Source organism: Scomber japonicus, chromosome 12 (genome assembly GCF_027409825.1).
Source record: "Scomber japonicus isolate fScoJap1 chromosome 12, fScoJap1.pri, whole genome shotgun sequence".
In the NCBI taxonomy this organism is placed as follows: domain Eukaryota; kingdom Metazoa; phylum Chordata; class Actinopteri; order Scombriformes; family Scombridae; genus Scomber; species Scomber japonicus.
In genome coordinates, this window is record NC_070589.1 from 18,736,083 (window position 1) to 18,751,247 (window position 15,165).

The 15,165-nt window shown below is 40.7% G+C and overlaps 1 protein-coding gene across 1 annotated transcript; it reads right to left on the minus strand.

Moving 5' to 3' along the window:
* Positions 1-1,695: 1,695 nt before the first annotated feature.
* LOC128369079 (BTB/POZ domain-containing protein KCTD1-like) lies at positions 1,696-8,423 on the minus strand. The gene is made up of 5 exons (XM_053330042.1): positions 8,187-8,423; positions 7,149-7,327; positions 6,020-6,164; positions 4,382-4,687; positions 1,696-2,115 (listed from the first exon to the last, which is right to left on the minus strand). Exons 1-5 carry the CDS (start codon positions 8,421-8,423, stop codon positions 1,954-1,956), a joined length of 1,029 nt encoding a protein of 342 aa, XP_053186017.1. The 3' UTR covers positions 1,696-1,953.
* Positions 8,424-15,165: the final 6,742 nt, after the last annotated feature.

A 15,165-nucleotide genomic window follows, 5' to 3' on the forward strand; every position in this document is an offset into this window, starting at 1 on the left:
ATGTTGAGCTATTCCTGTAAAAGTATTAACATTATATTTTAAAATACTTATCATGTAGTATTAAGCTAGTTTGAAAGGGTCAATAATGTGAATTTGTGGACATTTTTAAAATGTGGTGTAAGCTGAATGTTGGATTGATTATATTTCTAATTGTTAAGAATATGCTTCATTAGTCATGTACAGAACATTTGAGTGGTGAGCTTAATTACATTTGTAAAGTGATGCTTTTAGTATTGATGTGTCTGATACCTGTTCCATGAATACTGCTTTATTACTCAGATACTGAAAATTTGATTGCATGATTGAGGCAAAGCGGTGAGTGGTCCTTGCTGTGGACCACTCACTGTTGCACCTCTAGCCTATGAAAATAACAGTCAGTCAAAAGGGAATCTAGGGCAAGGAGGCCTGAAAGGGAGACATATAGCATAAACCGTAGATAGCCAAAGAAAGTGGAGATTCTGCCAAAAGGGATGAAGACAAGACGACAAGGCTCCGTGTGGGATTTCACTTTGGATTTTGGCCCTGCAGGGATATGTGGAAGCACAACTGACAGGACTTGCGTGGAGAAGTCGGCTCTATTCAGTATAACTAAGTAAAGAATGCCCCATGTAGTCACTGATGCACCAGCATAAATTCTCCAAGGTACAATATTGCCTTGGTAAAGTTAGCTTTACCTTTCTGGTTGTAGAGAGCTAACAGAAACTACATAATAAAAAAATACATTAAGGGTACTAGAAATAATCTTGAGATGTGGAATTGATTCAGTAACTTCAAAATCACTACCTAATCGCTCTGAAATGCAACACTGTACAGACAAATCAAATGTGAAAGCATCCCCTACAGCGATGTAAAAACAGTGAACAGACACAATGACAACTTTAGTTGAGATTTATTTCACATTTTTTGCTACATTCCTCTTTACTCAAATCTAGGGAGCATAGGTGGGTCAGTCATCTTAGAAATACTTTATATCCAACTTCATATTAATGTGCTACAAGTAAAAGTGATCTCGGATTGGGTAGTACAATAAACTGTAATCTGTTCAGTCATGGCTGAGGCAACAAATTTGCTTTAAAAAGATTCAATGTAAAAAACACAAACACATATACAATGAAAAAATTTACAGGTCATGACTCAGAGGAATATTATGATCCAATTATGTAATTCCCAAGGTAGCACATGGGGGTTAGTGGTTCATACTCCCCAATGAGGCAAATAATGTGACATAATAATTTACTAAATTATTTTCTTACTGTGTATAGAATGGTCTTCTAAGTTTAAATTTTGATTTGTTATATTTTATGGCCTTAATTTTTTATTTATACTCCAACAAAATAACTTCAATTAAAGTAAAAAACAAAACAAAACAAAACACTTCATTGGTATCACAATATTCAACATCATGTTAATTGTGAAAAAAAGATGCTTTGTTGAAACTAACTGTTCATGACAACTGAGACATTCTGTACTGTAAGCAACACATTAGTGACCTTTATACAATGAGGGATTAAAACAGATTCAGCCAAGTTGCCAGTGAGACAACAAAAGTCACTGATGACAAGCTACTGTCTGCAACATAGTATTTCAGCAATAAAAGCCTTTTTTTAATTTAGATGGGGAAATAGAAATCATATTCAACCTAATGTAGGCTCCAAGTTTTAAAACAAACTTCATTTGGGGATCCAGCATATATAAATCCTTTTTAAATTGGTTCATGGGGGCAAGACAATCACAAATGTCCTTGCAATCTCAAACTTATCAAATGTCTTGTATCTTCTTATGGCAAAAATCTCCTGTTGCACCTCATTTTTTAATTCTCTAGATGGTTCTCAAGTTTAAGAAAACAAAAACATCAACAAGGAAACAAAGAAAAACAGAGTCCACAGAGCTCTGCAGTGTTGAGCATTTGGCTGCCACAGAAAAGTCTAGCACCTCCTACTGCTCGGGAGGTTTCTAGTCCAGCTGCTCTTGCTTTATCCTATTTGAATTGGGTCCTCGCTGACTTGTCCTCCTCAGTTCCCTTCTCAGGACGTACTCGCTGAATTGGGATGAGTCCACGCCCCCGCCACAGGAACCAGCAATCTCGAAGCCACGTTGTTGCAGACGCTCTAGAACCTGGTTAAAAAGATGTCAATAACAATACATAGCATCAATCATAGAACAAGAAGCATTGTTAGTACATTTATTTTAGCATTCTGGTGACAGGCAGTGTCCTTTACTCAGACACGTATTCATGGAGGTCTTCCGGTCACCATAAACTGTGTATGTATGCTAAAAAATTGATGCAAACTCTAACCTTTTGTTTCCTACCACAAAGCTGGAAAGCGTATAATTTGAAAATTCTCCACAACTCTTCTGTGCTGCCGAGTTAGTGTTAAGTCTAGCATTGGAAACAGCTTTGGGAGTAAGCTGTAGCAACATACGGCCTGTGACGGGAATTTGGATGAGATTTTCACAAAACCAAGAGCCTCTCATTTTGCCTCATGCCTCATTTTCATTGTTTTGTGGTGTGTTTGTTTGTGTGTGTGTGTGTGTGTGTGTGTGTGTGCATGTGTATGTGTATGTGTATGTGTATGTGTAGTTGCTCCTGATCTCACAGCCTTGCAGACATCTACAGACGTGTCCAGGGGGGCTGTAGGATCACATTCCATCGAAGAGGCCCCAGGGAGCAGTGAGGTTTTCTCTCTGCCACTTGGCTCAGTGTGGGCTGCTCAGCAAAACCCCCTTTCCCCATTTCTCCCCCAGCCCCCAGGCTCAAGCCTCCGCCAAAACTACAAAGGTCCCCCTACTGCTGGCAGCTCTCTCTGCCCCCCTTCCTTCTCTCAAAACCCCCGCCCTGCCTCCATTAGCCGCAGATACAGCATCCACCGCCGGCGTGCTTTAATAACCAAACAGGATTATGGGCCCTGCCTGGGGACAACCTGCCAGGGAGCATGCTCACTCTCTTGCTCGCTCTCCACGACTCACACACTTCAGAGACGGGTTTGTTTGTGTGTTTTTGGGAAGGAGATTTCACTTCCTCAGATGGAGACACAGTCCAAATCATTGTGAAATCTTTTCAAATATGCCTCTCCTCTTTCATTTATTGATGCGCGTCTGAGGATTTTACCATCAATGAATCAGTGGAGTATCAATACGTAATCAGTACAATATTACATATTGATATACAATATTGCCAAATACATGCTGAATATAAAAACTGAATCCTACACAATTAAAGATTTGTTTTGCCCAGTGAATGCTTAAAGATGCAATGTAGATTTCTTTATGTAGAAGTGTCTTAGTCTTGCAAGTATAGTTCCGCCTGGAAGCCATTTTGCCATAAATAAGGATATTAAATCCCTTTAATGCAATATAATGAAAAGTAATACTAAGTGTCAAGTGTAAACAGATCTTCACTTGTCAAAAGAAACTAATTTACAGAACCACCTCTGGAACACTGATAATGAAAGACTTCATAGTTTTGCTCCATCAGAATCACAATTTACCCAATACCTTAAAAGTGTTTATCAAGACAATGAAAATATCTTTGATCAACAAAGATCGCCTCAAACAGCAGGACTACTCACTGCACAAACTTAAAACACCACTGGTATTAATTTCCAAAAGATGCATAACATCCAGAGTATGTGAAGACAAGTCACTCTTGGTTTTATTCTAAATTGTGCATTGATCCAACAACCACATAAGACACTCAGGGGCATCATTTTATGTCTTCCTGGTGTTTTAACTGCATCTCGAATTACCCACTCCCTCTTGCTGTCAGCAAGTCCCCCACAGTTGCACATTCGTGTGACTCTCTGCCACAATTAAAGGTATCTCACATTTCCTGAAATCCACAATGAAGATCCTTATGGTCTCTCTTTCAGCAGGTTGGCATTGATTTACAATTAAGAACAAACACTTAAGTGTTTGATTGTTTTCATTCACACTGAAGATTTGCAGAGCATCTGAGTGAGATGTCAAGAACATTAGTGTAGTGAGAGATGCAAAATAAGAAGAAGCTGACCATCCACTAGCTCCAGATCCAAAGCTGAAATCATTATTCAAGTCAGATCGCAGAAAAGTAAAGATGGTAGACTTGTGTAATGATGGCTTGCTAAATTGATGCTTTGATGAACTCATCAAAGAACTTGTTTTTCTGCAAGGCTGTTCTTATGATTCAATTAGATTAAAAAAAGATAAGATTCTGCAATCAGACATCAGTAAAAGTCTACAGTGCAACAGCAGATAAAGGGAACTGGAGTTAACCGATTATCACCTCAGCTAATTCTATGGGCAGACAACTCAATGGAAAATTTAGGAAAACTTAACCTAACATTTGACTGTCTGTTCTTACGAGATATGTTAAACCCAAAAACAGCCAATGTGTTACCTTTACCTGCACAGAGTTGAGGTGGCAGTACCCATTGAGTGGGAAGCGAATAACGTGTGTAGAGTCATGGTTCCAGCCAGCATTGACTGAGTTGCACATGACGTCACCGATCTCCGGAAACACATCTTCAATCAAGGCCTTGTCACCGCTCAGCGTGATCCTCTCGCCCAGGTCAGGTGCAACACGCACCACCAAGCATTCACAGGGGCGTGACACGCGGCTCAGCTCCTGGTCCTGGCGCCAGCGCTCCAGCTCAGCAAGCATAGGCTGCAGCTGGAAGTATCGCGCCTCCTCATACAGAAGACTGTAGTCCTAGGAGACAGGAGTAAGGACACTGACATCTTAGGATGCAGAGAAAGGAAAAATATGCTTATCTTCAAATCATTTCCTGCCACCTGTCTCTTAATGAAGGCAAACATTTCCAAATATTGCTAAAAAATCTATATAAATAGACTTAGATTAATATTAATGTGGTGCCGATTTTGACCAAGCGTGAATAATAGATATCAGTTGCACATGAATATTCATCACACAGTATTTAACTCATACTGGATCTTGAGGTCAACCCTAGAAAGATTATAGACTAGAAGAAAAAGTTCCAACATAATTTGAGTTCTGTCAATATCATGAATGTAATATTCTGAAGAAGTTATTTGTTTGAATATTTAATGCAGATATTCTGAAGCCCCATGATCTATAGTATAACATAAAGCTTGGAAGTATATTTAAATGAGTTTCTTGGTTGTAAAATACTACTTCCACTGGATATGGAGGTATTATTATATCTATATCATGTGAATCCAAAGCCAAGCAAAAACAACAATAAGTTTTGAATCCCATTGTTCTACGTGAACGAGCAATAAACCCTGGCTAAGAAACCGTTCAGCAAAAATTACTAAAGATACAGAGCAGGGGAGATGTAGTGCGACATGTAACACAGGGTTGCATGGGGTAGAGGAGCAGATCCTTCACCCGTAGGACTGTAGCGCCTAAATTGCACTACGTTCAAGTTTTCTCATGCTCCTCTTAAAATCTACCCAATGTGAATGTGGCCTTTGACTGAACTTGAGCCTGTCTTTTGTCTTTGCTTATTTTAGCTGACATACTTTCCACTGATTGAGTCACACTGCGGACAGTCCATCAGATAATGTGGTTATTTGTTTTCTCCCAGGGCAAGTTAAGTAATTACTGACTAAATGGCACATAAGAGTAAAATGAAGAGAATGCTTAATGTGTCACATACAGTGAGGCTCAACCTGGATGGACACTTGGCATGAGTACATAGAGCATTGTGGAAATCTAGCACATAAAATCAAGTCATGGGCGCCAGCGCATTTATTTATTTGTCTCGATGCAAGCTTATTGTTTTCCTTCCATATTGCCAAAGAATCTTTGACCAATGACAGCTGAAGGGGACCAAATTGCCTCTTGATGAATAAATTCCTGGTGATTGAGGGTTTGTTTTTTGTTGTTTTGGAAGATCACTGATATTTTGTCTCCGGCATGGGAACCGTTTTCTGCAATTCAAGGAGGACCAATGACCAAAGGCATTACATGGTCTTAACATTCATTGTGTGTACTAAGTTGTAGGACTGCTGACTGGCTGATAGGACTTTACAGTTTCTTAGATGGACATCCACTTACTTTGAAGTCGTCTGGGATGAGGAGCTTGGACGTCCTGAGGAAGTTGAGGATGTAGCGGAACATGTGTCCATCCCTGTCAATGAAGTAGTGCTGCTTCAGGCTGTCCAGGACTATAGGCTCTGTGCCATCAAATAGGCGGCCAATTCTACCCACATACAGGGGAGGGGTCGCAGGTTAGGCAGAAAAGGAGAGGAGGGGGGAGGGAGGAGAACATGTCAACAAAAACAATCTTATATTTCTTGACATTTGCATGAAAGGTTTCTAATTGTATTTAATGCGTAACCAAGTGTGCAACTCTTGAGCTCGCATCTGTGTTTCCTGCATCTTGTATAGACGGAAAGGATGGTTAGAAAAAAGATATACAGTGAAGCAAGAGCATGTGCAAAGGGATGTGACTCACTCAGTTTTCTCGAGCTCTGAAATATTTTTCACACCTTCGCACAGACATGCACACATTACCAAACCTAATACACCAGATCAACCAGAAATACAGGAGGAAAGAAAGAAAGATTAAAAACAGAGGTGGTCTGAAGAGGTCAGGGCCAGCTGGTAGGTGGTTCCCTGAGGCAGGGTGCCAGTCACCCTCAGGCCCGCGCTCAGAGCGACAGTGCGGCCTCCCAGCCTCCAGATGGCCCCATGCCCTTTGGCCCTTTACTGCTGCTGTGACATCTGTCAGAATAACCAAGTTGCTTTTGTCTGTGATCTGCATTCTGCACTTGAAGCTCTTACAAATTGTTTACCGCTGAAAATAACTGTGGGCTTTATCTCCGAGACATTTTGCAAAACTACCTGATAAATCCATAAACAAGTTTCTTTTTTTGCTTTTTTTTTTTTGGATATGTGGGATAAACATTTTTTTATGCACTCAGTATCTCCGCCAAGTACGCCCAAGAGATATTTTTGTGATTAGAAGAGATGTGACATTTGACTGTTTAATGTCACAGGATGACATTAAATATTAGATGACATTAAACATTGAGGAAATTCTGACACTATAACAAACACTCCATATCAGTGAGTGAATTTTCCACAGTTTATACGAGCAAAAGACTAGACACAAAACACATCAAAAACACAAGTTTTATCCATCACACGCTTGATTTACAGGTGCACAGATAGACAGACTCACCGGGATTCTGGGAATTTTGTTAAGGTGGCCAGACTGCTGGTGTACATGTGTCCGCCCACATCAATGTGCACAGGGGCATTGGACTTGGTGAGCTGTGCAGGTGTTGGGATGCCCTGGTTGCTCAAGGGAGACACCGGTGACCGTGTGATCATGGGCCTGGACATGCTGGAGCGATTATCCTGTTAAAGGGAACACAAGTGAGAAAATAAAATGACACAGGGAGCTAAGACAGATAAGAAAATGTATTCAATTTTGTTTTTTCTCTGTAGATTCAAAATGTGCAGTTAAAGATAAAAGAAGACACTATTACAACAACCATATTGCGACTGAGTATATTTAAATTTAAAATCATATTATAATAGTATTTCTGTAATGTAACACACTCCACAGGCAGGAGTGCCAAGGAGCAAGATTTTTCTCTGCAAGTTAGAGCAGCCTGACCTTGACCTGAATGTTACCACAATCCACAAACATTCACTCCTGTGGGCCATAATCTCCAAAACCAAATTAAATTGGAGCATCAATCTCATAGTCTTGGAAATGAGCAGTAATAACTCTTGATTTGAATACTGTAATAGGATTGGGAGAGATTGTCTCCTGTTAACCTACAAACACCATTAGCAGACAATTTCTGTTAAACTCTCAGAAGAAAATGACTCCCCCCCCCCCCCACCCCTTCCCCCCTAAAAAGTTTCAGACCCTGAGTAGAGATGGGAAAATGCTTTTGTCTGATTTTGCTTAAGCCTAATGTTTAGACTTTTAACACACTTTAATTTGACACTCAACTCCTGAAAAAGACCTAAACAGTAAATTAAAGCAGCAAGCAGAAGACTGTGCGTATTCAAATAACATGACAATGGGTGCGCACTCTACATTTAAGGGCAGCAGGAGGACAATCTATACAAACGCTGCATTCAATAAAAAAAAATCAAAGTGTCACTTCGCTCCTCCCGCAAAAGTGACAGGACGACCACAGTCCTCCAGTTATTAATCTCTTTTTTTTCCTTCCCAAACAGTATCGGACTTTTACGCGTTTACCTGCGCCGGCATCACTGTGGTTGGAGAGGAAGTCACCGAGTGGTCATTTTGCTTGAGAGATGCTGCGGGGACAGGCTCTCCTCTTACCGCGTACATCAGCGAGGGATCCCTGCACTCCGCTGCTCGGATCGGGAGTCGTTTGAGGGAAGCATGCACAGACTCATCCACGGAACTGATTGGACGCGGTCGCTTTCTCGCTTTCTGATGCGTTAAGTCCATAATATCCGTTTCGTCCATTACACCACAGACTTTAAGGTTAAGAGATAGGATGCGGTTGGCTTTTCCCAAGACACCTGCCAAATGTGGAGAGAGGCGTGAAAGGGGGGGATAGCGAACACCCGGGGAAGAGCGGAGCCGTGGCTGTCACACGGAGCAGCTTCTTTGCAATGGCTGGGAGAAGTCAAAGCCCCCGACAACATTAGCATTGTAGCGCCTGAGGCTCTTTTGGGCTGTCGCTGTTTCAGTGGCAGGTACTGTATGTGTGTCGCATTTCTTTTAGAGTAAAACAAATCCTGCTTCACAGAGAGCAGCCTGTGTATAGTAAGAGTCGGGTTAACGCGCACATCTGGACCTGCCACTGCTGGCCTTTGCCCTTTTGGAGCAATGTTTGCGCACGCCGTCACCCTCCTCCTGACGTTGATGCCCATTGTTCAGCATCAGCAGCAGTTTTGTTCAAATCTTCCTTCAACAAATCAGTCCCACAAAGCTTTAAGTTTCAGTGACAAACTCCAAAACGGTGACCAACCCACTCAACCACCTGGACAAAAATGCCCCTAATATCCTCCCCCCACCCACCCACCCACACACACACACACACACACACACACACACACACTGGTCAAGATCATTCCAATCACACTAAAGCAGACAGTAACACATTTTTTGTTAATACAAAAAAATGTCTCTTCTTATAATTTATACAGAAACATAAAAAAAATTCAACACTTTAAGAGTACAAAGACACACTATAGCTTAAGTTTTAGATCACATCCTTCCAAAACAGCAATCTGTCCCTACGAGAAACACTTTCAACCTCCACCTACAATCTGTATCTGACAAACATCTAAGTTACTGTATGACTGCAGTGTGTAAACACCACCTCCGTTGACCACATAAGCATTGCAAAACCACCACACTAATGACATCATGGAGTATAAAACCAGACAACATGCCCAATCGCTGTTCAAAGTACTGCCACAGCACTCTCTTGGGCTGTTTCATAGAAAATGCAGGGAATCCACAAATTTTAATAACATTCAGATTAAAATTAATTAGTTCAACCACTGGCCTTAAAACATCCACATTCCTGTTTCTCATTGGCAGTGTGAGTTTCACACCTAGATACCCAATTAGCAATTAAGCTTGCCTTTGAGTGTAGGCCTCCAATGCGGTGTGTGATCCTGGTCTGATTTGCATGCCGTTTGTGCACGCGCTGATAAGCGCAGGCAGCAGCCATACATAGTTTTAAAATTCAACTCCAGAATCCCTCGCAGAAGGCAAAGGGGCCTTCAGGGCAAAAGAAAGAGAAATCACATGGCTGCTCTTCAAAAGGGGACCTGTGTAAGGCAGCCGGCAAAGTGCGTGGGATCACACTCAGAATGCAGGTAATTTGTTCCCTGACTAATTTGTGGAGATGGTGGTGTGTGTGTGTGTGTGGTGTGTGTGTGTGTGTGTGTCAGAGAGTGTGAGAGAAAGTGTGTGCCTGTGGAGAGTAAGTTCTGAAAACAGCTTGGTGGAATTGGATTTCCTCAAAGCCTTGTCATCGCAAAGGTGGATTGAGTGTAAAATCTGCAAGGCATTATGGAAAATTGCAGGGGAGAGAGAAGAGAGAGTGAAAGAGAACGGGTGGTTCGGTGGGTGGGATGTAGAAGGGGGTAACGAGTAGTAGGAATAAGCTCTTATATCACAATATCATTTTGAGTTAGTGGAAGTAAAGATATATGTATTGTGGACCTTTTTCTTGGACTGATGTCCACGTCACATTTGTTTTGTGTCTCAAAGACAGTTCAGAGTTCAGAACATCTTCAGAATCCATCAGTAATCACGTGATGGATGACTGATCATTGACAGCTCATGTATCAGCCATAAGCTCCATTTTCCCACACAAGCGCTATTCCTACCTGTTGCCATTTGTGCCAATTTGGCACAGTACTATGAAAGTTTCACATATGACAGCATTTGTCGATGTGTTCCCAAAGTTTCTTTAAAAAAAAACAACCAAAAAACAAGTTGAAACGTATGTGTTTAGGGAATTTGCTCGTTTACCCAGCTTGTGTAATTTTGTTGCTCCACAGTATGCACAAACAAATCTAAAACAGGCACACTGCATCAAAGCCCGGAGTACTAGGGCTGCTCCAGTTACTCCTGTTGTTTTCCACCACTGGTCTGAAGTCTTTCAGTGACAGGCCTTTTTTGCCTTTTATGCAACATCATCATGTTCCTTTACATCTCAAGGAACAAACACTGTTAAATCTTTAGTAAGCTATTGCAGGGTTTTATCCGCCAGTGCTCTGAAAACTTGAGAAGCGAGTACCTGTCTGCTACTGCAATAATCAAAGGGCATGTTGGGATCAGCATCAGCAACAAACTAGCATTCAATTTTCCATCCCACAATGCAGCTCTCCAGTGTTTCGACATATCGCACAAGACACAATTAGCATTTCAGATCAGAGCATTAACATTCAGTTTGAGGCAGGCAGACTGGTATTTACATAATCTGGATGGGTTGTCTCTGCTTTGTTGCCCATGGCCATTTGTTTCAAATGTCCACAACTACAGACTTTGGGTTAACTTCACTCACTGCTGGCTGTAAAGGGTGGCAATACAAAAAAAATACCAGGAAGTGAGACTGTCAGAACAGCATAACCTGGGTAAATACTGTAAACTGGTTCACTGGTTAGGTGTGTATTACCTTGGACTTTATAAAATGATATTAAGCAACATTATAAGGTATTCACAGCTTCGAACCAATACTCTATTATGCTGATGTGAAACTATGAATATAAAACTTCAAAGAAAAGTTAAAATTAATGTTTTCTCTTCTCCCTCTTCCATGTCAACACAGTAATTAAATTATATAATTGTGCAATAATTGTGTTTTATAGTTAAGATTAATTTTCTCTCTGTATTTTAGGAACCTGCTTTGATAACAAATTCAAGCTGACTGTTTTTTCTTAAATGACTCTGTGACAGCAGGACAAGAGTGACTGGCAGTTTGTGGTGACAAATGTAGAAATGTGTTGAGTATGAAAAATACTTTGACAACTTGAGAAAACAAGCTGAGAAAAGTTACAAGGAGGGAGGGAGGAGACCTCACTAACCTCCACTTGAGCAAAGAGAAATGTGATTTGTTTGGATAAGCCACTTTTTAACCCTGATAAGTAGAGGAAGCAAATAAGGGAAACAATTATTTGCAACATCTCTGAGTGATCCAATCTGTGTCTAAGAATCCAGAGAATCAACAATTACCCAGAAGTTGAGCCACACTGTTCATAATAAATAAAAGGCAATCTGAACTCATACAAAGTTTCTGATTTCACATCCAAGAGAGCAACATGTCACAGCAGTTTTCCCACATACATTAAACATATAATAATATCCTAAGTATTTACTTCATTTTTGTACTGTACATCAGCATGACATCACAGATAAACAAGTGTGATCAGTGCAGAGTTGCCGCGGGCTGTTGGAGACATGCTGCATGTTCACTGGCACAGACCTATCTATCCCAGGGCAAAGGAGTGGCAGGGCCATAATGTTAAATGTAATAACAGTAATTTTCTCAAGTACAGCACCTTTTGAAACTGATGATGCAGTTTGACATGTGGATGATATACATATTCCTCTCTTTGTACTAGATCAAAGTAAGTTTGTAAAATGTAATTTTACTGGAAAACAAATGTCCAGATGCTGCACACATAGTATATGGTTTTGTCATTACAGCGCCATCAAGTGATAGGTCCTGACATCCCAACATCTCATCATGCTGTTTATTCATGCGCCTTCTCAAACTGGTGAAACTGACAACAGGCTTTCATTACAGGTATTCTGAACTTACAGGATTTTGTTTATTATGTTCTTTTTAAAAATGTCATTTATAGTATTATCGTCAACGCAGAGGTATAACTAAGTAACAAAATGCTCAATCTACATTATTATTTAGGATGCAATGTCCAGTTTTAACCTGTAAACTTTATGAAGAGAATCAGCTGTTAATTTACATACATGGTTACATAGGGGGAACAGTTCTAGACTATCACTTAGTAAACTATATTTGCAGAATCGCAATCGGACCTTGGAGTTTATTACGCACGGCGCGGTCAGGGAGCTACAGTAAGAGAGAAAAGTAGAGGACAGAATGGAGCCCTATTTTCTCTGCGTTTACATAAATATGATCCTCTAAACACAGACACGATGATTCACGGATTCTGCATTGACGTGTGTAAAAGGTACATCCTGTCTTACAGAATGAGAAAAACGCCTCGGGCAAAATTACTCCACAATGGCGTCTTTCATTAGAAGATCTGGGGCAGCCAGGAAATAGAACTGTTTCACGACAAAACCGACTTAAAAAAAAAAAAAAAAAAAGATCTTCGTGAAAACGACAAACGCGGTTCGAGTTAAGTTATGAACAAGTTATTACAGCAACAGCGACACGGAGACGGCGATGTGTTGGGAGCTGAAACGCGCCAGGAGCGAATTCACACGGTGGATAACTAGAGTGTTTGCTCGACAACATCGCAGTCTAATCCGCTGATCGTTTAAACCAGATGTACCAAAGCCTCGTTTATTGTAGTCACGCGCATACATTTGTACAGTTACTAAGGAACAATAGCCAGGAAGTGGTTAAATATTTTTTAAGAACTGTACCGCTCGAATCGCTTGGCACATGCGTAAAAGCTGCTGCGCCTCAATGTCCCAGTCCATCCAGCCTAGGAAATAAACCAAATAAATCTCCGCTTACCTGATACATAGAGCGGCATAAAGTATCTTTTTGTGCACCTTTTCCCTCCGATTTGGCCCACGATCTGCTTCTCTTCCTACACCAGTGAGAAATGCAATAGCTTGGCTAAGGTAGACAGAACAAAATACAGAGAATACTTGCTCCAGGGCTCCGAAACCCCTCAAGGCAAAGATCAGGATACAATTAGCTCATGTCTCTGCCCCAGTCTAAACCAATCTGCAGAATAAAACTCCGAGCAAAGGAAGAGATCACAGCAGCAGTGCCTCAGTCTTTGTTGAGTTTATGTTTTTATAAAATCAAATAAAGAATTTTTTTTTTTAGGATTTACAACACCCTCACTCCTCCTGCCTCCAACTTGCCTTTTGCCTCCCTCTCGCAGAGAAGCTGATTTTAATCGTTATGATTAGTTTTGATGTAGCGTTCCCCCAGGCGATTTCTACAAATGGATGGAGTGTTTCTTTGCCAGGGAGGAAAAGCAGCAGATGATGATAATTATATAGATTGTTGGTCCTTTGATTTTTTTTTCTTCCAAAACCTCTTAAACATCTAACCACTGCTTCTTTAACACATGCCATACACAATGCATGTGCACCAGACAACTTGTTGATCAACTTAATAAATTAATGGAATGTGGTTAATGAAATTCTCACTTGGTAGTTTCTCCTTTGTAATCTTTTCAGTCTCTTTCCTCCCTTTGGACAACCTCCAAATGACGTAGTTGTATAGCTTGCCTTGCCCCAATCAAGTCTGAATCAGTGCCTGAGGGTGATGTGCGAGCTCATTTCAAATGTTCAACCATGCATGATTTCAGGAAGATTGAGGCACTTCTGAGGCTTTTAGATTTACTTGGGAGATGCAGACAGTAAAGGAATTACATGTTATAAGTCATTCTTTTTGTAAAATCCCTTCATGTGAACATGCATAATTATTCTGTATTCTGATTCAAGAGAGCTGTTATGGGAACATCTGGACATAGAATTGACACAGATTCTCAACACTCATGCCATGGACAATAGAGCAAGCAATACTCTCTCTTTCGCCCCCTACTGTTGAAAAGATCAACTTTTGTGACAGCAGCTTTGAAAGCAAATCAATTTAGCTACGATATTGCAACAGTACCCAACATTAGAAGCAGAAAAAACATGAGAAAAGTATGAAAACATCCATTTAAAACAAATATTTACAAACAGACTTGGTATTTTAATGTTCATCCAGGGAGAAAACTAAATCCAAATTTGCTCAGTAGTTCAAGCAATAGAGGGATAAGAATGCCATGCTCAGAGACCGGTAACTGATGGATGTTCTTGAAATGCAAGTGCACAGACACAAACAAAAGCATTTTCCAATTATCCTCATCAAAAGAGCTCCCTTTATTGAGCTTCTTTTGTAGATGATAAACAGAATAGCTTTTGAGGATGGGCCAGCTATCCATTGCTCATTCAATCCAAGGAGCATTAAACCTTACATTTTTTGACCACAATGTCCCATGGGAAAACAAACACAGGATTAAAGTGTTACGATGAAGTTATTTGCCCCAGAGGATAACGGCTGGCACACGATTCACCAAGCCTCAACTATGGAGGCTGCATACACACACATTTTTATGCCATTAGCCTGACAAACTATAGTGAACAGAGAGCACCCCAGGCCTTAAAATGCCATACGTTATCCATTTTCCACACAAATGGAGTCCATTCATAATGGAATCCTCGCACTTCAGTATTCAAAAATATGCATCAGATGTTGTTGAGACTAACCAGTGGAGATCTTTGACTATGCACAGTGTTTGGTGCCAAAAAAACAAAGCCATTGTTCTAATGCCGCTGTGAAGGGGTAGTATTTTCCTTGGATCTAGACCTAAATGCTACAGCAGCAATAGGAGGCGAGCACTGGCTGCACCATATTTTGGTGGACAAATTATCCAGATTGGTTGCAGATGTGAGTTTGCCCCAAACAGAAACGACCTAGCCTAGATGACATCATAGAGTTATAAATGCATTCACAGGAGAAAGGAGA